Source organism: Electrona antarctica (genome assembly GCF_951216825.1).
Source record: "Electrona antarctica genome assembly, chromosome: 22".
In the NCBI taxonomy this organism is placed as follows: Eukaryota; Metazoa; Chordata; class Actinopteri; order Myctophiformes; family Myctophidae; genus Electrona; species Electrona antarctica.
This window is the reverse complement of record NC_136805.1, coordinates 33,033,558-33,059,408: the sequence shown is the minus strand read 5'-3', so window position 1 is coordinate 33,059,408 and position 25,851 is coordinate 33,033,558. Positions and strand designations below refer to the sequence as shown.

General features: G+C 41.1%; 3 protein-coding genes across 3 annotated transcripts in view; all 3 read left to right on the top strand.

Moving 5' to 3' along the window:
- Window positions 1-2,105: 2,105 nt before the first annotated feature.
- On the top strand, window positions 2,106-4,647 carry oxld1 (oxidoreductase-like domain containing 1). Its single transcript, XM_079491860.1, has 2 exons — window positions 2,106-2,307; window positions 3,072-4,647. Exons 1-2 carry the CDS (start codon window positions 2,254-2,256, stop codon window positions 3,438-3,440), a joined length of 423 nt encoding a protein of 140 aa, XP_079347986.1. The 5' UTR covers window positions 2,106-2,253; the 3' UTR covers window positions 3,441-4,647.
- Window positions 4,648-8,191: 3,544 nt separating this feature from the next.
- pde6gb (phosphodiesterase 6G, cGMP-specific, rod, gamma, paralog b) lies at window positions 8,192-12,977 on the top strand. The gene is made up of 4 exons (XM_079493569.1): window positions 8,192-8,296; window positions 11,404-11,618; window positions 11,737-11,777; window positions 12,728-12,977. Exons 2-4 carry the CDS (start codon window positions 11,452-11,454, stop codon window positions 12,802-12,804), a joined length of 285 nt encoding a protein of 94 aa, XP_079349695.1. The 5' UTR covers window positions 8,192-8,296; window positions 11,404-11,451; the 3' UTR covers window positions 12,805-12,977.
- A 5,295-nt stretch (window positions 12,978-18,272) lies between these two features.
- nploc4 (NPL4 homolog, ubiquitin recognition factor) overlaps window positions 18,273-25,851 on the top strand; it is a 30,485-nt gene continuing 22,906 nt past the window's right edge. Inside the window, exons 1-2 of the mRNA XM_079492568.1 lie at window positions 18,273-18,499; window positions 21,481-21,561. Of these exons, the coding sequence (XP_079348694.1) occupies window positions 18,485-18,499; window positions 21,481-21,561 (96 nt within the window). The 5' untranslated portion in view covers window positions 18,273-18,484. The remainder of the gene's footprint in view (window positions 18,500-21,480; window positions 21,562-25,851) is intronic.

Here is a 25,851-nt window from a genome sequence, read left to right as displayed (position 1 = left end):
ATTTGCTATTTTCAAACTATTTTTTATTCATTTGATAACTTCAAATGGGACATTCTGCATAATGAGTACTTTTACTTTTGGTACTTTAAGTACATTTTTATGCCAATATTTTTATATACTTTCACTCGAGTATACATTTTTAATTACGGACTTTTACTTAACAGAGTATATTTTTATATTGCAGTATTGATACATTTACTTTAAAGAGTAGGCTACTTTCTCATCACTGTGTGCACACGCACGCACGCACACACGCACGCACACACGTACGCACGCACGCACTCACACACACACACACACACACACACACACACACACACACACACAGTCACACACACACCTTCGCATGGTTCAGTGAGCGTGTCAAATGTTAACAGAGTTGTGGGGCAGTGCAGTCAGTGGTATGGCTATAAGTGGAGCCATAGTATACAAAGTATACGTACATCAAAGAGGGACTTAGTTGTACACTCGAGGACAGTGGAGACATTTCACTTTCACTAATTCTGCTTTCAGAATGTTTCTATAGGCTAATGGTGTTTCAGTGCAACCTGAGTTTGTGCCTATAGTCATAAACAAGGTCAATAAGAGTTACACTGACCCCCCCCCCCCCCCCCTACAATAACCTATAGCCTAACTATAACACAAATATCTGCTAGATGATATTGTTGTGGAACTTACTAGGGTTTCATTACAAGGGATCACCATATACCTATACTCAGTCTGACACATAAAACACAGATAAATGCAAGTTTTTATAATAGCCTGTAACAGATTTATTTTAAGGCTGATGCACACCTCAAAAGGTTGGTGACAGTCTTTGTCATTCAGAGATCCTCTTTTGAATAAGATAACAGATGAAAGTCTGAAATTGGTCCAATGTGTGCTAACAAGAACTAACAAGAACAACCTGACTGCACACAGTAAATCCTATGTTGTTAATTTGTCTGTACAAACATAGAACTAAATGGACCCGCACTGGTCCACTTGGCTTGGTACACTCTGAGAGAGTTAGTAAACATTATTCCCACCAGGTTTGTCAGTTAAAAATAGATTCCTGTTATAATAGAGTTTATATGAAATGCTGACACCTGTTGGGCTCACATCAAAATTACAGCCCGTCTTTTGTGAACTGTTTTTTTTTTAAATTATATTTTCACACTTACTTTGTCAATGTAAACGGATGTTTTCACAGGCAAATAAAGTTAATTTGAATTTAATTGAATTGTGTAAAAGTGAATAAAACAAATAGCACAGATGTACGATGGTGTGAAAACTCCGCCTACTATCTTAAAACATTATTTTTTATTTTTTTATTTTACCATGTAATGTAATACAATTCGTCATTATGAAGAATAATTATATGATATAAAGATAATTATATGTCATCACATTTCATCTGACAACATTGTTCAGTTTGCATTGCAGTATTTCATGCCATTCCAGTTGTTATACCTTCCATTGGCCACAGAGTGGCACTGCAGGACAGCTATTTTGTATTTTAGGACCAATCCACTGAGATCCACTGTCAAACCAGAGCGGGTGGTGGTGTGCACAGACTCACTAGCGGTGTTGAAAAGCCTGCAGTCCGAAAAGTCAGTGAGAGAGGACCTAGTTATTGAGATTAACCAGTACTTACTAGGACTACACAGAGGTGGCCTGGATATTCAGTAAGGAGTATAATGAAAAGAATAGAAGTGAAGAAAAATTCATTACAAGGCTAAGGGTGGGCGACACTGGGTTAAACAGCACCCTCTTTACTATGGGTAAGGCAGAGAGCAATACATGTGGAAGTTGTGGGGAAATAGAAAATGTTGAGCACGTTTTACTGAACTGTGATAGGTACATAGAGGAAAGAGCACAACTGAAGGACAAAGTTAATGATGCAGGACGGGAATGGGATTTGTCAGGGATTCTTGGAGCAGAGGGAAAGGGTGTAGCTATGGTGAGGAAGGCACTGTTTACATTTTTATACAAACCTGAGTAGTAGGATCTAAGTAGCACTAGAACATTGACATGATGTTGCACACTCTTGTACAGTAGGTGGCGGTATGCACCTTTATGTTGGTTGCGATCCGCCAAAAAACGCAGAGAAGAAGAAGATCCACTGTCAAAGACAGTTGTACTCATACTACGTCATACTACGTCAGCTAACTCAATGATATAACCGACTACTGTCTGAAAAAAAGCCTTGAGGAAATATTTGATCTATTATCACTGTAGAAAATGAAATCTCTTATAAGATAGCAGACTGTTATGATGTTGCACTTGGGTGCAAAGACCGTGAGAGCGTCGTTGTCTTTACAAAAGGTTGGTACAGTAGCTAGTAGCTAAGCTAACAACATTCACAGCAAGCCAAGATCAACAAGACTGACTGACATTGATGAGGAATTCTAAATTCTGAAACGCTTTTTATTTTCTCTCATAGCTATTAGACAGCAATATGGGCACATTGCTGATTTCTTTATGGTAAAATACAATTCATATACTGATACATAAATAACAACATAACATTTCATGGATACAGGAGGGACATTTGGGCACTTCAATGTAAAATTGGCAAGTAATGTGAAGTATATGTACATTATGTGATTGTGAACATGTACGGTACATTATCAGACTTTATTGTGCCATTAGAGAGAGAAATAATGTATATGACTGTGTCCCTGGTCTATGTGTATTACTGTGCTTGTATCAGGAAGATTGGTCGCCCCCTTTCCACGCCCCCTTTTGGAGCTAGAATCTAAGTACATTTCCTAATGTTAAAATGTCAAAGACCGATAATAATATGAAGAAAACACAATGGTATAACAACTCAAATAAGTAGAATAAACCTTACCTTTACAAAACAGTAGTTTGTGGCTTGTGAAAATACCTCTTTTAACATGGAAGCCTATGGACCGCAGAAAAAATAACACCACTAGCTCCAAAAGGGGGCGGGGAAATGCTGTGAGATAGGCCTATTGCCTGCAGCCACCCTATCCCCAATGTCAAGGTAAGATATAACCTACTGTAACTGCTAACTACAGTAACTGAAGCATTGTTCTTTTTTTTTCTTTTTTTCATTTCCACAGATGAGGCAACGGTTCTGTTGCTGCTCTCAACAGTCATGGCGAAGAGGCTTACACAGCAGTGGGACTATCTGTACAGGACCAGATAAAGCCACTCCTCCGGCACAAAACGCCTCTTCTACAGAGAACGTTGATTCTTCTGAACCCAACAAGGGCTCCAGTTGGTCACCGGACCAGGGACCCCCGCCGTCCCCCACGCACTGCTGCATGAGCGGCTGTCACAATTGCGTCTGGATCGAACACGCGGAGCAGCTCCTGAAATACTACCACGACGGGGGGGACAGGGCGCTCGCTGCCATCGAGGAGAACGTCCTGGATGAGAACCTCAAAACCTACCTCAAGATGGAGATCAGACTGATGAAGAAACCATGACATGCACTAGTGCTGCACGATTCACGATTCAAATGTGAATCTCGATTTTCCTCCACAAGAATTGAGATCATGATTCTCACGATTCTCTTCTTTTCCATGAAAATATTTATTGTCTTTATAGTCTGTAGTTGCTGAACATTTTTACATAAAGAATGTGGCACCTGGAGCCAACTACTGTGGCTTTAAAGAAACAGAGCACATCAGTGCTAGACTTAAACCTCTCTTAGGGGGGATTCACACTAATTCCGATTGATTCGAACTGTTCCAGAATACGGTTGCCTGGTCCCCGCTGGCCATGATTCACATTGGCCTTGATTCTTCCGCACCCGAGTACACTTCATTCAACTGTAGTCGATGCTTTCACATTGCAGTGATCCGTATCCGAGTACACTTCAATCGGTCCCGATGCGGTCCCGGGAACGGTTGGCTGATAAAGTCTCTCTCTTGTAGCAAAAACATGAGCGTAACTAAAATGAATTGGACAGCCAACTAGTGCTGCTGCACGATTATTGCTCAAATTTAGAAATGAGATCGCATATGTGTCGATCTCGATCTTTTTTCGATTAATTGTGCATCAGTAACATACACATTTAGTTGTGGCTTATATGAATGGGAGTGAATTGTGTTTTAAAACTTTTATGGAATTAGGGTTGACAGTTTTACCTTCTGACATTGCGTATGCACTTTTTTACACTGGCTCCAATGAGGATGTCATTGTTTTTTGACAAACTTGTCAAGGGCATTAATATGTCATGCACGTTTGACTTTGTCATGGTTAAATTTGAACACACCGATATCTCAGTAGATAATATTGATTTACAGACTATTGTCCGTGGTTACTAAGTAGGTATGACTATTTGGCCAACCAACTTGGCATCTATTTTGCATCATATTAACCATTTATTTGATTTAAAATATAAGATTGGTTGGTAATTTTTTTTTAAAGCTTGTCGTTGATATTTGAGACCCATGATGTTAGGAAGAAAATATAAACACTAGCCTACAAAAATACTGAGCTTTAGTTTTAAATCACGCTGACAGTGCCAAAATTAATTTACTTTCTTTCAGTTCCACTTGAAAAGTGCCCTAGTTGTCAGTTTAGGGACCTTTTCATTCACTCAATGTATTTATTTATTTATTGTGTTTAATAATGAGATGATCATGACTTGATGACGAATGACCATAAAAAGACTTTAATACATACGCACTCATGCTACATTGTTTTTGAGTTTGAGTGTATATAATGCAACGGTTGTGAAGAGTTCTATCCTATTTCAGTATCTCTAAGTTATGAATAAACATTTATTTATAAAATAAATAAATGCACCGTTGTGCTTGTTTATGAAATTATGCTAACGCCTTTTTTAAAGGATCCCTGGCTAATAAGACAAATATGCCTTAAAACATTATACTTGCCCTCTACAACTAAAATAAAAACACCTTATTTTATTTCTTTCATAAATAGAGAATCTTTCACTCAATAGTAACTGCTCTGGCCTCCGGGCACAAGTTGATGATGTCATATGCCCAACTAGCCCTATATGGAATGTATGGGATGCATATGCTAATAAAAAAAATAACGTAATACTTCCTAAGGTTAATATGAGCATCAAAGCAATATTTTAAATACTTTATATTAGCATGTGCATTCCATATATTCCATAGGGCTGGACCACACATGGACATATGACATCATTTAATTTTAGTTAATGAAGTATAATGTTTTAAAGCATATTTGTCTTATTAGCCAGGGTTCCTTTTAAGGAATAGTAATGCCATTAGATATTTGAGTGATTCCGTGGTTGATTTTGTTGTTCAATCACCTTAATCAATTTCATATTTTATCGAGGGACAGTTGTGTAATAAACTGGTTTATGTTAATGTCATTGAAGTGCAAAATCACAACAAGTTGTCTCAAGACACTTTACATATAGAGCAGAGACCAGACAGTGTTGCAGTGTTTCTGTTGTGCTGCTGTGCAGGTATTGGAGGCACAATTTTCTTGACCTTTTGTTAGCAATGCTAGAACACTAATCGTTTAGTGGGATTATAAGTGCCCATGCAGATGCTTGTAGCGTGTCACACGTGACATTATTACGCTCATGATTAAGAATTAAGCCTATCTCCCAGAGCAGAGTTCTACATGTCACCCAAGTGAAGGAATTTGAAAATGTATACATGTTCATAACTTGTAATATTCCATTGTTAGTGGAACTGCATTGAAGCTACAGCACCATAATCAGTCAGACCTGCCTTGAACATATAACTTGACAGTTTACATAATTGTTAATATCTTTGAATATGCCACTAACCAACCAAACAGTCAATACTGTCAGACAATTTAATACTATATTTTGGCTTGGTTCTATTCCTCATACAGTAGTTGTCTTGTTAGGCATATAGCAGTGGGCGTGGTTTTCTGGTTCCACTGAGAAATCGGCCATTCATTTTCCCCTAGAGATTTTAAGCCTAGAATCAAGCCATCCAATAATTTCATATTTAATTGTATACGTTTAATAAATACCCATTTAGCAGTTTTATTTTAATTCTTTTCACAGAATCAAAAGTTTTATGATTCTTGTAAATTTCTATGGGGAAAATGAATGGCAGATGCCCTATATTCGTCCCTCATTAATACCTTACAAAGACCTCGTCACCTCACCTGGGCACATGATGCCATCTGGCTTATAGGGAATCAGCATGACCACACAGATCAGTTCAGTTCAGTTTTATTAAGTTCAGTTTTATTTTCAGAGTCAATGGACAACAGAAAGCAGAATGAATAAACAAATGGTAATAATAATAAACAAACATAAAACAAAAAAAACAAGACAAGAATATATACAATAATCATAATAGTCCAAGTCCCTGAAAAGGGGCCAGGGAGAAGCAGCATGCTTGTCAGGCCCTACCCCTGCTAACATAGCAATTCATTTGGAAAATATGTAATTGTTTTGTACGCTTTAAGGCGCATTCATCTTCCTAGAATTTATAACATCTCGATCTCCGCTCGCGCGGACACATATCTCGGCTACATTGAGAATGGGGGCCTACCCTACTCCGAGTTCAAATAAGGGTCATGAATTACCACTTTCAAGAATTACCAGAGGTGCACATGGATCTAAGAATTCCCACGTGGTTCCAAGAATTACCCGAGGTGGTTTCAAGAATTACCCGAGGTGGTTTCAAGAATTACCCGAGTTGGTTTCAAGAATTACCACTTTCAAGAATTACCCGAGGTGGTTTCAAGAATTACCACTTTCAAGAATTACCCGAGGTGGTTTCAAGAATTACCACTTTCAAGAATTACCCGAGGTGGTTTCAAGAATTACCCGAGGTGGTTTCAAGAATTACCCGAGGTGGTTTCAAGAATTACCACTTTCAAGAATTACCCGAGGTGGTTTCAAGAATTACCCGAGGTGGTTTCAAGAATTACCACTTTCAAGAATTACCCGAGGTGGTTTCAAGAAGTACCCGAGGTGGTTTCAAGAATTACCCGAGGTGGTTTCAAGAAGTACCCGAGGTGGTTCCTAGAATTAACCGAGGTATAGTTTCTGCTGGTAGCCGTCTCCCCACTCACTGTCCCGTGCTATGTTTTACAAAGTATTCCTATTTAATATGTATTATATTTGAGGCCTCCTATGCCCAGCTTGACGAGTTTGAGGATGCAAATTGTGATTGGCCAGAATGAGATGATGTATGATGTATGATGATGAGAGCGCCCCTCACTTTACACGGGTGTAATTTTTGTATTTTATTTTATTTCTGATGCCTTATGTGCCCTGTTAAATGTGAGTCCTGTTTTTAGTTCTATTGGTGTTTTGACATGTCCTGTGTTTTACTACTATTCTGCGGCTGCTGCTGCTGAAACTACAAATTTCCACAGGATAAATATATATATATATATTGCAACACAGGCAATATAATAGAACAACTATTAAGTAGTCCTATACTGCAGATATTCTCTACATTATCAAATAACTGGTGTTTGTTGCAGTGAAGTAATGAACTATTGTAATACATTAGTACCTCTCTTGAATGGACACAAAAGCCAGCATACTAAATAGTGAAAACTAGAGATGTCCCGATAATGTATAGATATGGGAAAAGTATCGGATCTGCGTTTATTTGGTCATATCGGTATCGGTGAATATGCCAGTTTAACCACCGATCCGACACAGTGGTAAGGGGTTGACACTATGGCAGGTAAATAAAAATGTGGGGCATGTGGAGTTTGTTTTCGAGTTGCCCAAACTGCAATTGCACATTTGAGTCAGGAGTCTGCTTTACACACAACACAAGATATATAGCTAGATAGCTAATAAGATATTTTTTCATTTTTTTACAATTATAAATATTATTCTCTGTTATCGGTATTCGGTATCGCTATCGGCTAACACAGAAATTGTGGTATCGGGATCGGATCGGAAACAAAAAAAGTGTACCGGGACATCCCTAGTGAAAACCATAATTATGTTTAAAACCTTTGCTACTTCAATGCTTACCAATCCAAACTACTAAATGACAGTGAACCAGACATACCTATCCAAATAACTATTGGTGTATAACTATACACCATGTGCTATACCTTAAAGTTGTTGTTGTTGTTGTTGTTGTTGATGTTGTTGTTGTTATTTCACATCACTGAATAAGCTTGCGTTGTTCTACAGGTCTTCCAGGAAATAAAACATCTAGGTTTCCGAGGCTCCTATTCTACAGGTGGATCAGACTTGGTAGGCGGTGCATCCGTCCATAATCTGCGAGGCATATAAAGACCTGCTTAACCCTTAGTATGTAGCCCGTACATCTGCTGGAGAGCCTCCACTCTCACTGTACGTTCTTCAGCCAGACAGCTGGTGAGTACATTTACCAACCATACACTGCATTCACCATGCTCACCATGCGCACCTTAAGGGGGTGGCTTTGTACACTGAGGACTGGGGATTTGACATGTGTATTCCATAGTTGCAAGCAAGGAAATCAATAGAATTGCACTGACTACCAGGTGTGGACAGTAACCAATTGCTAGTAGTGCACGGTAGGCCTACGGCTACTCTAATTGACTTATTTGATGATTGATGAAGTATTGAACTCAACTACTTTTGGAAAGACAATAATTACAGACTAGCGTATAGTTGTGCTGTTATTGCACGATCAGGAGAATATTCCATTTAAGTTGGCTTAAAATGCTGTATACTTTATGTAAGTTTATGAAGCGTGATTCTATTATAAATAAAACTGCTTTTTATTAGAATGATCTCCAGTACAAAGTAAGCTATTGTTGTAGTTTGACCACCCATTTGGTTATGACTCATTCCTTGCATGAATCCTATTCATGCATGAATCCTATCCAACTATTGTTGGTCCATTTCTATGTTCATGAATTCATTGTAAAGAGGGCAAGGTGAGAGGATTGATCAGTTAGACTCACAGACAGTGCATACTGCATAGTCAGCATATCTGTCTTTTCCCAACAAGATTAACCTTGATACAGAGAGGGTATGTGTGTTGGGGAGGGGGGGGGGGGGGGGGGGGGTGGATTTATTAGAGAAAGGGATTACGGAAATTGGGTCATCCTCAAGGAACACTGTCCAAGGCAATCCATCTCACGTATTAAATCTAAAATATGAAAGTAAATCCTGCCTAACACTCAGAACAGTAAGAGGATTTAAACCTGTACTGTCTGTCAGACATACCGTAGGTGAACGAGGATGCATGCTACCTCAAATTAAAGTTATTTTATTTAGTTAAAATACGTGTTAAATAGCTCTATACAGGGGTATCTACCTGTCTCTCCAGCTCTTTAGTAAGCAGAACATTTATTCGGATACAGACTTTATCCAATCAGGAGAGAGAATACATACAGGATGCAGGGTAAATAAGTGAAATTGGAAGTGATGACACAAAGAACTGAGCTGACAAATGTAGCACCGGAACACTAAGAAACTGAAGTGGGTAAATTGCTACTCTCTCCTGATTGTTGCCAAGGCAACCCACCTGAAAATGTATTTCTGTTTATTAGAGAGCTGGAGAGACAGAGACCCCTGTTATTGAACAAACACTCTATAGCAATGATAAGCTTTGCCTTTTTAAAGATGGAGTGCCATGTTTTGTACTCTGTTTTGTACAGTATGTGTCTATGGAGTTAACATTACTCTAGTCTAATTATTATTGAAAAAAAGTGAAAATAAAATTTAAAAATAAATCTTTTTTTTTTTTTTTTAAATAATTTGGGGACCCCCTAAAATAATTTGGCGACCCCCCGAGGGGTCGCGACCCACGGGTTGAGAACCCCTGGTCTAATAGACCCCCAGGTGTGGTTATAGATATATATAAACTCTAGATAGCTCACCCGCGCTGTTGGCCAATGGAGAGCGACGTCGTTACGTGGCGGCCATCTTACCTCGGGACACATAACATTGTGTCTATGGGGCATGTACTCTTAAATGACCATAACTTGCTAAATTTTCAACCGATTTTCAAACGGTTTGGTTTGTTATAAACGTCAGAGACGTCCGCATACGTATATGATTTTATACGACGTTCATATAAAAAACATAAATTAAGCAGATAAGCATCCTGAATCATAGCCACGTTGACAACGTTTGTAATAATCCAACCCGTTTGTAAATCAGTCAAGATTTGAGCGAGTTATGACTGTTTCTGTTTGAGCTGCCATTGAACATACTGTACTGTAGCCCCGAAGTAAGATGGCTGCCGGGTGAACGACGTCAGAAACTCCGCCTTGAGCCATCTAGTGTTTATATATATCTATGGTTATAATATTCAAATATGTCTTCCCTGTGTATTTTTGGTTTCTTCCTTAAAGCTGATCAAAGCCTTTGAGTCAAAAGGCCCAATTGAAATAACATCATTTTAGTGACATCATAACCCTAACCCCTCCCACATTATCATACAACAACAGCCGTGGGCGAGGCTTTAACTTCTGGTGGGTGGTGCTATGGTGAAAACCAGGCATACTTAATTAACTGGTGGGTGTGGCCACATAAAAACATAATTTGAACACTTTCTGCACACTTTTTTGAAAGAAATCTTCCTCCTAGTATAATCATAGTACCTGATGAACATGTGTTAGGGGGGGGGGGGGGGGGGGGATCACGGCACTCCATCCTTAACAAAACACCTTTAGTTTTTAACCCAAAATGCCACTTATACCCTTATATAAACCTTTAGTGTTCAGATGGATGTATCTAGATGGACAATAACAAGCATGTAACCTGAACATTTTCTCAGCTATGGCTTAATTGGCTTAGTGTGCATTCATTAATTAATTAAAGGGATGTTTCACTTTGAAAAAAAAAAAAGATTGGGTCATTTCATCGTATGCTTTTGTGAACACCCCAGACAGTTTTTAAGTTGCTTGATTCAGTATTTAGATATTTGATATTAATTTGATCATTTGATTAATTTGATCCTTCCTATACAAACCCATCTCGTGAATCATTTATGCCTTCCTAATATGTGAGGGGTCCATTTTTTTTCAATTCCTTTCCTCCATTTATTTTTTATTTTATTTTATTTATTTATTTTATTGTAAATATTAAAAATAAATGAAAAAAGTAATTGAAAAAACAAAAACAAAACACATATTAGGAGGGCAGAATGGGTCACCAGAACCAATGATGGGTGTTTCCAATGAATCTAACATGGTTAAAATGGAGTTTGAAGTTACAATGGGTTTGTATAAGAAGGGGGCGTGTCGGATAAAAGGAATATATCAAATATCTAAATCTGAATTGAGCAACTTAAAAACTGTCCAAGGCGTTCACAAAAGTCTGAGTAGACGATACAATTACCCCTTTTTTTCCAAAGTGATATATCTCTTTAATTTAGAATGAATGAATGAATGAATGAATGAATGAATGAATGAATGAATGAATGAATGAATGAATAATTAATTAATTCAATGTTTATCTCTCTCTCTCTTTGCCAAATGAAAAAGATATTATTGCCGACGACTCCGGAGCCCACAGGACAATAACAATTCAAAATGGCAGAGGAAGAGAAGGGGGATGAAGGAACACAGAGGAGAAGGGACAGCAACATGGCCACCAAAATATCCGGAGGCCCTGCTACCCCACGCAAGATAGCAGCCAAGTTCAAGCAGAGGCAGACCCGTCAGTTCAAAAGCAAGCCGCCAAAGAAAGGAGTCTCTGGGTAAGACTAATTAATAGTTACATGTACATTTTTTTTGTCAGAACGTGAGACTCGTCACATTAATTTGGTTATCTGCCTGGGTAATGGTAATTCATTATTTCTTTTATGTATTTCTTAGCTTTGGTGATGATATCCCAGGAATGGAGGGCTTGGGCACAGGTGAGTGTGCTGTTTATGCTTTTTTCTTCTTTAAAAAAAATATGTTCACTAGTCGGAATGAACACACCATTGAGAAGGTTTAAGGGATTTATTGACAAAAATGAATGAATGGAAAGGTGGGGGCGTATAGGTTCCGGGGGGTCGCCGACCCTGGAGTCTTTGGGGAGGAGGTTGTGTGGCGATCGTCTCGCGACACGCATAGACTCATCCCCCTGCGGGTACCTGTGGAAGGAAGGGGAGAAGGAGAGAGAGAGAGAGAGAGATAGATAGGGAGAGCGAGGAAGGAAATAAGGGGATGGAGCGGTAGGGGATGCGGCTGAGGTGGTGACGGGGGTAGAGGAGGGATACGAAAAGCATAGAGGATTCTGGGTAGTTTTGGGCGGGTATAAATAGGGTCAGGTAGATTGGCGTGGAGGGCGGAGAGTGGCATGAAGGGCCGGGTCAAGGTGTGTTCCTCCGCCTCCTGAACATCTGTGGTTCCAACTTCCAACAATTATTCACATAACCCCCATACACACAAATGGCAGTGCAAATATTGAAATAAAATCTTTAAAGAAATAACAATTATCAAAAGGATACTGTGGGCAGTATTATGCGTGTCTTAAGTACCAGGTCTTATGACTTAACTTAAGACCTGGAGGCGTGGTCAATGCTGTTTGGCCACTCAGAATAGCCAAATGGCATTGATCACTCCTCCAGGTCTTAAGTTAAGTAATAAGACCTGGTACTTAAGACACGCATAATACTGTATGACCATGAATAAAAAGACAAAAAAAGAACAAAGGAGATGAGAAAAGGGAAAAAAGTCATGTAAACCCTTATACACAACAGTGTTACAGTTCCTTACCCTAATTACCCAACTGTTTGAACACATTTAATAAATTGCTGTGATCTACTGAGACCTGCTGACTGACAACTAAATCTATTTTTGATTTTATTTCTCTCTGCAGACATCACTGTTATTTGCCCCTGGGAGGCGTTCAATCACCTGGAGCTGAACGAGTTGGCCAAGTATGGTATCATCTGAGCCTTCCATCACTTCGCTTCACCATCCAGGCCACTTCCATGCCCTTGGAGAAAACACCTGCCCCCTGCAGGCCATGTCATCTGGGTTCACCTGGGACTCCGTCAAACACACTTACAATCTGATTTCAGCACACATAGGACACCACCAGTGGTGTAAAGTACTTTTTTAGTACTTTTACTACAAGTACTGAAGTACAAATTTGAGGTATTATTTTTACTTTAGTGGAGTATTTCTACATCACTACATCTCAGGGGCAAATATTGTACTTTTACTCCACTACAATTATTTGAAAGTATTAGTTACTATAGTTACTTTGTAGATTGTGATTGTTGTTACAAACATACCATACCAATTTGAAAATAACCGATCTACAAACTTTGCCGTATTGATACTTTTACTTAAGTAAAAATAATGTACTTTTTTCTACCACTGGACACCAGCTAGCCAGGGTTGAACAAAACCTTTCAGACAGTGCAAACAATGAATGAAGACAATGTCAGTCAAGCTCCTCAGCCTATATCGCTCCCCATATTTTCCTGTTTCTAATCTAACATCATTCTTCACCAAATTTGTCTCGTATATGATTTATTAGATCAAATATGGATTCAGGTATCTTGTATTCTCAGGGATAGAGGCTTATAAATGTTTGATCCACTGGCAGTCTAGCCTTTCACTTTACTGCTCTCATGCTACCTAATGCTAAACTATTGCTGAAAAGAAAAAAGCACATATCAGATTTCCAGTCTACATGTGAATATCTGGCATCAGGTTGCTGCTGTACCTACTGTATGTATGTAGGCCTGCTGTGTTGTATTTAATCAATTTGACTAAAATGCCCATACTGACAACACTTGTGTATCATGTCATTTTTACGCCATATTATTCAGTCATACCAACTTTTTATTTAGTAATATAAACTTTTATCAATATTAATATTTATGATCTATTATGATTATAGATAGGTAAAAGTGCCAAAGTCCTAAAAAAGGGCCTATCTCAAGAGTGTGACTTAGGCCAAAATAGGCAATTGTTTTGGCCTTTAAGTCACATGGTTTTGTGACTTATTCCAAGAAAAACATTCTTCAGGAGTAAGTTATATTATAGGTAAATTCAATTGGCCTCAGTCAGGCTGTTTAATCCAATGTAATTCTATTTAATCCTCTTATGTTACATAACTGACAGACAGTGTTCTTTTTATATCAGTCATAGATTGTTATAAATGTTTTTGGTGAAATGATTAAGAAATAATATTGTTTTGTTTTGGATCAGTTTTTTATTTTTCCTGAAAAAGAAGGTGATGATATGCATGTACACGGAAGATTATATGGTTGTTTTAACTTTAGGTCCTTCAAACTTCAATCTTGCATTTGAAGGTGAAGGATGGTGGTAAGAGGTGACAGAGGGAATACGTGTACAGGAGCTTTGTCCTCTCTACAGCCTGAGATGGAAAACAATAAAGCATAAAAAAACCTGTGCTTGATTTTTCTCATAATGTTGTTCATTGGACAAATAAGTATAGGCCTATATAATTGCTTGTAAGGCAAGTGGTTCGTAGAGTACCTGTAATTAGCATTACATTTAATTTCTAATAGAGAATAAAGATGTACATATCAAAGTAGCCAAGTATACAGTATGTCACTTCTCCATCATGATTTGATCTAAACTAGACCTGTGCCCGGCCTACTTAGTACTCTACTAATTGGAAGAAGCAATAGGCAGGCTTAAGAACAATAAAAAACACCAGGAAGCGATGGTATACCAGCAGAGTGGTACAAGGCTTTTACGCCTGAAAAATAATTTGTCGTTGCATGTGTAGCCAGGCAGAGTTAAGCCTCAATGGTCACTTTCTCATTGCCAATCAGGTTGAGTATAAAAGGCCCTGCAGTCAGTCTACCAAACATGGCTGCTGAGTGATGCTGGCCTGGCTGTGGGTCTTCTGACCTGGGTCTTATTGGTTTTGTGTTTTTAGCTTTTCCCTGACTGGGTGAGTAACATAGTGCACAGACATTGTTTTATTATCATTTTACTTGAGTAGTATTTGAATCATTATTTTGTTACTATCCAGGCTAAGGGCATGTCCTGAAGCGACGAGCTATGTACCGAGTATGAGATGGTGTGAGAACACAACCACTCCAAAGTATAGCCTAAATCAATCCATTTGATTTCAATTAATGGTTTCTTTGTTTGTGTAAAGTGACTAAACAATGTTGTTCTCCATTCCTTAGTTATTTCACCACTGCTGTTTTGTTTAGCCTGAGTTTTTGGGTTAGGGTTTCTTCTGTTATGTTTTTGTATGGTTTCCTATTATATTGTGACATAGTTGAAAGTTGGCTTTTGTAATATGCTATATTTCACTGCATATACTTTTAATTATGAAATAAATATAAAGTGTTTTAAGTTTAATAAAACAACTCCCTGTGTTTGGGGGAACTTGTCTCAAGCCCTTTATCGAACTTGTGTGGGGAACCCGATTTACTTAATATGCATTCATTTCCTTGATAAATCAAAGTGGCGTAGTCATTTACTATAACTAAAATTCCTTGCCAGCACCCGGTTAGATTCTGGTGTAGTCGGCAGGACTCAATGAGGCCACTTGAGACAAGTTTTGATTATTATTATTTATTATTTGATTATTGAAGTGGCTCTTAAGTTTTGAAATGGCTCAGTTTTAAGTTGAACAAAACAGCAGTTGGTGCTCCGTGGGACCATCTGACTCGAGTTCCCAGAGTGACATCAGAGGTGACTATTGGCCATGGCGAATTAACTCCAGCACCTGAGAGAGTTGGTGCGGAAACTGCAGGCTGAAAAGGAGCAGCCGCTGGCTGAACAGGAGATGGTGGAGCTCAAAAACATGTTAAAACAGCAGCAAGAGCAGATAAGCAAACTTACACAAGTCCTACTAGCGCTACAGTCAGCCTCTACACCTTCTCAGGCAGCGTCTAGACACTTCCAGCCACACTTTGCGGATCCTGTCATATGCTGGCGTTGCCGTAGACCTATAGGGTCACCTCGCCAGGATGTGTCGTAGCGCTCGGGTTGCTCCAGTGAGCCAGCAGCCAAGGGGTTAACACACAGGCGTCTTGGCAGTGGCACAGGCCCGTGACGGAACACCATCTGCAACGGGGTTGCAATCTGCATATGTGAGACAGCAAACTGACAATTCTGCCTTTCTAGAACGATCAAATGTTGACCTGGCTGCCCTACAAGCTGCTGATTCCTCCATAGGTGCTCTCCTTGCCAGGTGGAGGGGGTAAGGTGTACCAGCTTCTACTTCCAGAGTGCCTGAGGGAGCAGGTGTTCCAGCAGCTACACCATAACCATGGTCAGCAGGGCACAGAGCAAACCACGGAATTAATCAGGCAGAGGTGTTATTGGCCAGGCATGGGGCAGACAATCAATCGATGGTGCCAGCTCTGTGAAAGATGTGGCCGCCCAAAAGACTCTCAGCCTCTGGCAAGTGTCCCTAATCTACGTCAGGTCGTCAGCCTCCCTAAGCAAAGAGGCTGTGTCTACACGGCGGTGCCACAAGAAGACTCAACTAAATACAACGCTCCAAGCTGAAATCGGTACCACGTGATAATGCTGTTTATCACCTGGAAGCCTCCAACGGGCTGAGAGAGACGGTGGAGGAAGAAGACTGTGAGCTGTACATTATGGTAGGCCCTGCCGGCTCCATGAGGCAACGTCCAGATGAGGTCCCAGCCAGTGACTCCCCTGGCTCGTCGGCGGTGGGCCCTCCCCCTACTACCAGCCCCTCCCTGTGAAGTGGTACCACGAAGGTCTGCTAGGGAGACAGCTGGCAGACATTCCAACCCTCATCACCTACCAGTGACGATGGTGGGTAGGACTATGAACCCCCAGGTGGCTGGTATGAGCACCTCCAGCTCCACAGTAGCTATGTTTAGGACTTGGCTGTAAGGTTGTGTATTGTTGGGACGCCAATAAAACAAAATGGGGGTAGATGTAGCCAGGCAGAGTTGAGCCTTTCTTTGCAGAATCTTCGTCTGTTTTATCGCAGGACAGGTATTAAGGCACTTTCAATTGGCATTGTGTCATAATATACAAATACATTTGGTCTTGAATTGGCATTGTGTCATAATATACAAATACATTTGGCCTTGCCTGAATGACTTCCAACCATGTCTTCTCACTTCTTCAAGGTAAGGTTCCCTAGTGTCATCACACACATCCTGACATGACCTTCGCAAAACCGAGGTCACAGTACTTTCACTAGAAAAACTGCATATCATCAAACATGATAGCCTACTTAGTTGACTGTGTGTGTGTGTGTATATCATTTTTATTTTATTGCGACCAAAGGTCGCAGTTAACTGATACCTGTCCATTTAAACCTTATATTAGACGGGCCTGCCCCAAAGTTATTAGTGCAGCCGCGCCCAGCAGCCGGCGAAAACTAGAGTTCTCAACAGGCCCGAAAATTAAGGCCCAGCCCAATTAAGGCCTAACCTGACTCTGCCAGCTAGTGGCAGCAGTGAGTTCCAGGAGGTAACTTGTGATCTCAATACTGCCGCAATCAGGTTAACCTGGGCCCTCATCAAACCCTGTACACTCAAGACACTCCCCCGCTGCCACCCTTAGATCTCCATACAGTATATGGAGCTGACCTGTTCTGACATTCCATATGTTGATCTGACCATCAAACCCTGTACACTCAAGACACGCTCCATATATGGCCAGTCCAGAATTCATTCCATAAATATGTTGATCTGACCCCCCATGCCAAAGCACCAGCGCCCAGCAGTTTGCTGTCACCCAGGTGGATATGTTGATCTGACCCCCCATTCCAAAGCGCCAGCGCTCGCCCAGCAGTCTGCTGTCACCCAGGCGGAGGCCCTTTAGGGCGAGGTCGCTTCTCGCCCTCAGGCGTCTTACTGGTATAGTATTAGAACGAAAAAACATTGCATGGATGCACCTGGGACGTATCCTCTGTGATGTATCCCAAGGTCATCGGGGTTTCGGGTCTCGCAACATCATACCCCTCACTCAGGTGACCCAGCCGGGGTGGTCCCAACAAGTCCCGACTTAGGTACCAGTATACCCTCGATCAGTCCCATTATAGGGAAAGACTGACCAGGGCCACACAATCCGTTGCTCCGGAACTACTCTGCCGGGACTGGGAGGTAGATCAATTTGGCGTGTGGAAGGACTAGGCTCTGTGGGGTGACTCCTGTCCGGGCCCCTCCTACGTCTCACCAGGTCCACTCCTGCTCTCACCAGGTCCAGGACCTGTGTGTTGCACCAGACTAGTAGTAATTAATTAGTAATTAATCAATATATAAATTATCCTTCTAACCATTGCATTTTTGTACTTGCTTTTTTATTTCTATGTTGCTCAATAATGTAACACTGAAAAGAATAATAGTTAATAACAGCTACAGCGGAACAAAAAGCTGTTTGCCATAATAACAACAACAACAACGACTGTTTCTGCCGTGGACAGTTCCACGTGGGACCGTCGCTCGAGACATGGGAGAGAGCGAGGACGTCGGACGTTAATTCGTGCAACACCCGGTGTTTGAGTTGCTGTGGGATGGAGTTTCGTTGACACAATCCACAGACAGACAGTAAACGTTAACGTTTTAATCGCCCACATCTTGGTCTTATTGTTTTGTAACACAACAACGACACATATCGGGTAACAACAATTTGCCCGACAAACATGGCAGACAGCATCGTAAGTACGGGAGGTGTGGGGACTGGTGTTGGTTTGGAGTCGGCTAATGTGAGATAGCTTATTAGCCTGAAGTCTGGAGTGATGAGGCAGCAGAATTAGCTTGGCGTGCTAACGCCGCTAGCTTCCATCGTTAGCTGTAGTGTAGAATGACTGACTGAGGCCTGCTTGCTTACGTTAGCTTCGTACTAGCTCTGGGAAAAAGTCAGTGGCAGACTCACTGTTATATATTTAACGTCGCACATACATCTTATGTCACTGTCCGCCTATGTACCAGCTATACCTGCATTCTCTGTTATTTATTTATTTTCGTTTTGGTTTTATACAAATAAGCGTATTTATTTATTTGTGGTGTTATTGAAATGGAGACATTTTATTAGCGTAGTGTGTGGACAATATAGTCTGTTCTTTGTTGACGTTTACCGATTTAATTTTAAAACAAACCAAGCAACTTGAAGCTGGGAGTAGAATGCTATAATAGTTTTGCACTGTCATCCCAGTCGCCACTGCTGACAGTTGACACCTGTCAAACTAGCTAGGACAGTTGATGGTTAGTTATGACTGGCAGGTGTCTGTCAAAATAAATGCGAGTCGATTGTTTTGACTGGTAGGACTAGTTGCCTGTCAAACTGAATTATTCAGATTTACTGGTAGGAGTCTGAATTGAATACACAGACAGGACCACAATGTAAATATTAAATACGCCCTCAGGGCTTTTTGTGTTATCCCTTTAGCACCATTGTATAAACGATTACCACTATACTATTTTCAAACTGTCAAAGTAAATCAAGTCAAAATTAAGTAGGAGACTGGACTTGCTTGACTGGCAGGTGTATGTCAAACTAACTCGGAGTTTGTAGTTTGACGAGCAGTTGTCTGTCAAACTAAAGGCAGTTTTAGGTGACTGATAAGGTGACCAGGTGGTTAGTAAAAACAAGAGAGATGTGTTTGGGTGAGCGCACTGAGCGGTGAGTGAGCGTGAGGTCATGTTGTAGTTTTCGGTGGTCACCTTATCACCTAAAACTGGAGTATGAATAGGCCTTAAGTAGTTGATATTTTGAGTTGACTGGCAGGTGTCTGTCAAACATAAGGCTCATTCATAGTCTGGATTTTCGGTGGTGAGGTGACCACCACTCCGGTGGTGAGGTGACCACCGGAGCTGAAATAACGTTGAGCGGTGGTGAGTAAAAACAGAGAAGGGCTGGGGCGGTGGCGGTGGTTTGCTCTTCACCGCAGCTCGTGACGTCATGTTGTAGTTCGGTGGTCACCTAACCACCGAAAATCCAGACTATGAATAACGCTTCAGTAGTCAATATTTGGACTGGCAGCAGGTGTCTGTCAAACTAAAGGCTCATACATAGTCTGGATTTTCGGTGGTGAGGTGACCACCGAACTACAACATGACGTCACGAGCCGCGGTGAAGAGCAAACCACCGCCCCAGCCCTTCTCTCTGTTTTTACTCACCACTGCTCAACGTTATTTCAGCTCCGGTGGTCAGCTCACCACTGGAGCGGTGGTCACCTCACCACCACAAAATCCAGACTATGAATGAGCCTTAAGTAGGAGTTGTTTGCCGGACTGACAGGTGGTGTTAGAGAAGAGATATTTGCTTTGGCAACTTATGTTTTCTCATGCCAATAAAGCTCCTTTGAATTGATATTAGTCTGTTTTTTTGGGGGGGGGGTTTTCTCCTCGGGATGTGTGACTATTCAGTTATCTTTAGTCGCTCTGAGACCTCACCCATTGCTGTAGCTTGGGACTGGCATAGCCCTCACCCATTGCTGTAGCTTGGGACTAGCATAGTCCTCACCCATTGCTGTAGCTTGGGACTAGCATAGTCCTCACCCATTGCTGTAGCTTGGGACTAGCATAGTCCTCACCCATTGCTGTAGCTTGGGACTAGCATAGCCCTCACCCATTGCTGTAGCTTGGGACTGGCATAGCCCTCACCCATTGCTGTAGCTTGGGACTGGCATAGCCCTCACCCATTGCTGTAGCTTGGGACTAGCATAGCCCTCACCCATTGCTGTAGCTTGGGACTGGCATAGCCCTCACCCATTGCTGTAGCTTGTGACTGGCAATCTGGCATAGCCCTCACCCATTGCTGTAGCTTGGGACTGGCATAGCCCTCACCCATTGCTGTAGCTTGTGACTGGCAATCTGGCATAGCCCTCATCCATTGCTGTAGCTTGGGACTGGCATAGTCCTCACCCATTGCTGTAGCTTGGGACTGGCATAGCGTTGCCATTCAGGTGGACTTGGGGTGCTGGAAAAATGGAGGTATTTTTTAACCTATTTTCCAATGTCATAATTATGGGACATTTCCGAGGCTTTTGAAGTTTTGATATGGTCATACGGATGTCTGTATTAAAAACTGGGGGGTAATTTGATATTTCGCTATGGAAACCTTTCTTATTTGGGGGTTTGACTGTCAATAATTTAACATGGAAGTGCAAGGAAGAGTATGTGTTTTTTAATTGCTAATTCTTTCTGAACAGGCTGTCAAAAACATGATTTAAACAATGTTATTTCAGGGAATGTCTCAAAACAAATGTGTGATATCATACGACGTTGGAAAATGGGTCGGACATTCCCTTATTTGCCTGGTACCTCCAATCCTGGATGGCAACGCCATGTGATCGAGTAGCTAATGTTTGATAGTGTTAGTGTTTGATAGTGATACTGGATAGTGTCAACAAAACAACATCCCATCTCCTTTTTAAGAATTGGAGTCAAAGCATGGCTTTTAGAAAATGTTGCAGTCCAAGGACCACAATGAATATCAGTCGGAATACTTTCTTGTGTCTATATCCTTGATGCACTTAGATGAATATGATGTAACTTGTTTTTTCTTGCATGACGTCTAATCAAATCAAATCAAATTTGAGTCCTCAGATACTACAGCTAGTCCGCTATTGATGGACCACAGAGTACTAGTTTGTTTGTGATTTAAATGTTTTGTGTTTTGTTTTTTCTCACTCAGATGATCCGGGTACAGTCTCCAGATGGAATGAAGAAAATTCCGTCTACTAAGAGGGAGACTTCAAAAGACTTCTTGAAGAAGGTACTGTGGAGAAATGTAGCAGTTTAGTAATAGCAACTGCTCACAGATAACGATCACATCTAATGGAATTGTCATAAGCTAAACACATTAACTGTATTTCAGCCTTTTCAGTCACGTTGCGACATTTGTGCTTGTTGTGGTACAACTGGATATAGTCGTAAAAAATGACTCAGGATGTAGAGTCTGGGAATCAGATTTACGGTTCGATCCCTCATCCTGGCATCATGTCGAAGTGTCCTTGAGCAAGACACTGAAGACTGAACCCCTCCTGGCGGGCACGTTGCTGTCTTGCTGCCTCCGCTGTTGTGTGAATGAATGTGTTTGTGAATGTAATGCATAAGTGCTTTGTATAAAGGCGCTATGTAAATGCTGACCATTTACATAGCGTACATGTCATGCGTGCATCACAATGTTGCCCTTGCTTTCTGTCTGCAGTGAAATTCAGTTGTCTAGAGAGCCAGTGTTACAATTTAGACTTCTTTATTACCTGTGTTTTGCCAGTGTTACTCTGTTAATTTATGCATGCATGAAGCTCTGCAGGATAGTGCCGCAGTGCTCCCCCATGGCCCACTGTCATACAGGAGGCATCCACTGTGAATGCGTTGGCCTGGGAGGCATACCATTTCCGGGTCTATGGTCCGTTCGGGAGCGGACTTGCATCATGTTGTAGTCACTGGTTTGTTGTAGTCATCAGGCAGGAAACCGGAATTAGAAGTACCCAAAATAATTCCCTGTGATCACAGGGCATCATCATTTCAGGGCCTACCCAATAAAAGCCTTGATGCGGCGTATGAATCCGACATGTTTCTTCAAGTACTACTAGGAATAGTTTGGTATATCCTTCTTTTATTCCAACTCGTAGCGACTGGCGAGACTAACATCAAATGGGGAACAAAGTGATGCAGGAAAAAACGGAATCCACAAACCTGAATAAGAGGTTTTTTATTTTTTTTTTATTTTACCATCCGGTCTAGACCGGATCACACAGGCAATTTAGAAACACAGACAAGGCTTTCCCTCCGAGGTGGAAAGTCTGGTGACGACGCAAGGTTATGAATGCATGGCTTGACACTTGACAGGGAGCTTTGTGCTTAGAAAGACAGCACCACTGCTTTGAACATAGTTAAATATAGTCCCACCGCAGCTGCTTGCCTGGTAGTGGCCGAATCCTCAGCACCGACCCCACTGCACCCATGAAAGTATATTCCTGTTGCTTGTATGTAATACAATTGTGTTGCATTTTGCTGGCCCATCCTTCTTGGTAACCAAATTTGAGTTGGATTGTATGAATAATGTATGTATAAGTAATTGGCCTGGCTCGGTTTCGGTGTGGGTACTGGAAAATAATAACGATGTAAAAGGAAGTCTGATTCCCTCCTCATTGGATGTTCAACTTGAAATCCTAAAATAGAATTACGGTACACCAGACTGGTAAAGGGTGGAGTATTGCAGGCTGCAGCAGACGGCACGTTATTAAAAATGCATGTATCCTGGTTAAAGCAGGGCTGTGCTGCCTGGCCTGCTGATCAATGGAGTATTTTCTTTCCCCATCGAGGCAGACCATGAAAAGCAGAGTGTGACTTACAAGAAGTGCAAAGTGAGACTTTCTGTGTAAGCCCTGCAGGCGTTTCTGCAACCCAGACAGAACATGGGAGGAATTGACAATAATGCTCCATCATGTCATAACATTTGACAGACCATTTCGCCCACCATCTTGTGATGGACAGTAAAACTCCATATTGTTAATTTAGTGTTAAATTAACACAAGATGTTAGTGTTATTATTTAGTCAGTTGTTTATACTGTGTATCGTTAATTTGATATCCTTTATTTTCATTTTGCCAAAAATGTTAATAAAACAGGATAAAAAACGAAATGGCAAATGTTAAAAATAAAATCACACCCGTGTGAACTGAGTGGTGCAGTTACGTCACACACTAACCATAGCAACCATGCTCACCTGTACATGGCCCCAGGTACACGGGTACAGGTACGGGTACAGACAAAGCTGGTTATTGGAGTGGTTTGCACCACTCAAAAAAAAGAACAAAACATTAACGTAATTTATATTATAATTTATATTATATCATAACTCTCTCATAACCTTTCTTTTAGACTTAAAAAAAGAAAAGAAAAAAGGTCTACATCAGCAGTGATGTGAGCAATGTTTCAGCATCAGAGTTTCATGAACTACTGCAGTGCACTGTTTGTTTCAACCAAGGTTCATGTTTTAGGTTGTTACTAGATAAAGTAAAAGATGAGAGTTAATTGTTTTTCATTTGCTGCTTTCTTTTGTTTTAGCTATTTTTGACAGGGGGCGGGGGCATTCAAACATGGTCCTAAATATGTATTTTTTCCACAGAACAATATGGTGATTTATTTTTTAATTATTCAGTCCTACTAAACCCCAAGAAATTATATCTGGCAACAAAAGATCACAGGATCTATTGAATGTGACAAATTGAGCCTACACACAGTATGGCATCCCCCTAGTACCATACCTTCACATTCAGTAGATCCTGTGATCCTTTATGGCCAGATGTAATTTCCTGGGGTCTATTAGGACTATAGTAAATATTAATAAAGAAATTGCTGTAAAAGAATCGTAAAAAAATCGCTTATTTAGCCCCATGTTCGAATGCCCCTGTACCCTGTCAAAAAATAGCTAAAATCGCTAAAATGAAAGAAAGCAGCAAATGGAAAAAAAAACTCACCTTTTACTTTGTCTAATCTAATAACAACCTAAAACATGAACCGTGGTTGAAAAAAACTAAAGTTGTCCTTTAAAGTCAGCTCTACAGTACGGCAGTGGATCAGGGGTAGAGTAGCCTGGGGTTCACCTATACTTTCTATGGCATAGGCAGCTCCCGGCAGGATCCGCCGGGAGAATCTAGACACAGCTGCGCGACATGAGACTAATTAATTAGAGCGACATAGAGAGGAGTGTGTACGTGTGTGTACGTTTGTGCATGTGTATGTGTGTCAATTTAACAAAGGTGCAGACGATCAGAAATCAGCAGAGAGTGATCAACGTTTGCGCTACTCTATGCCGAATTGAAGTGGACTCTATCCCAGACTTTTATTTTTTTCCCCTGGAAATAAAAACGTCTGGGTTTCCGAGGCTAGGGGTAGAGTGGCCGGATGGTAACCGCAAGGTTGCCAGTTCGAACCCGGGCTCCCCATGAGTTGGTGTCGAAGTGTCCTTGAGCAAGACACTGAACCCCTAATTGCTCCTGATGTGCTGGTTGGTGGTGCCTTGCATGGTTTCCGCCGCCATTGGTGTATGAATCAATGAATGTGTGTGTGTGAATGGGTGAATGTGTCTATGTAAAGCGCCTTGGATAAAGGTGCTATATAAATGCACCATTTACTATTGTCACCTTTGACATTGTATATTGGCTTTTTCACCCACCAGTGATGCCATCATGAATACGCTTGTATGTCTCGATAATTCATCATCTTGCACCTACAGCATGTGACTTGTTACATTTCAAATAAAATCCACAGAGGGTCTTCAAATTAATTACACCCCACATGGCAAATTGTAGGCTGTAGGATGATTTTGTGTCTGACAGGACGTGATGTTTTAAGTACCATGGTATACTCTCTCGTGTCTGGCCAGAACTGAGGGCTTTTAATAGCTCTTAGATTGTCTCGCTCCTTAATGACCTCATGAGCTGTTCTTACCAGCCTGCCATCTCCGGTGCCAAGCTGTGGTCTGATAAGATGCTTGGTCAAGTTAATCGGTATCCACTGAGAATTGCATGGCCAATTACTCGCATAAATAATTCATAACACACTTTGATTACTCTTCATTTTTTCTTGGTGCACACTCAACTAAGTTGGGGTTCTTACCTGCTTAACCACTTGAACCCTATCTTCATTGACTGGATTCCCCACGCGTCTGTACTTATTCCCTCCCCCCACAGGCCCCCACACCAAATCTCTTCACCGAAAATAGGCGATCTACAAGCTTGTGTTGCTATGTGCTGTGAGCTTGTAGATCTGGATGCTAGGGTTCATGTGATTTAAAGTAATTTCAAGAAAACTTTAAATATGAGAAGGCATTTCTGTCTTCATAGCCAGCTTTACCTGACTAGCAGCATTCCTGACTTAGATGTATTAGATTGCATTGCGAGGAGAATGGCATCAGTTTATTTTGGCGTAGACAAATGTGTGACTGGCACTGAATGGCACCTTTTACGCTCTATTCTCTCAGGTGCGGTGGTGGCTCAGGGGTAGAGTGGCTGGATGGTAACCGCAAGGTTGCCTGTTCGAACCAGGGCTCCCC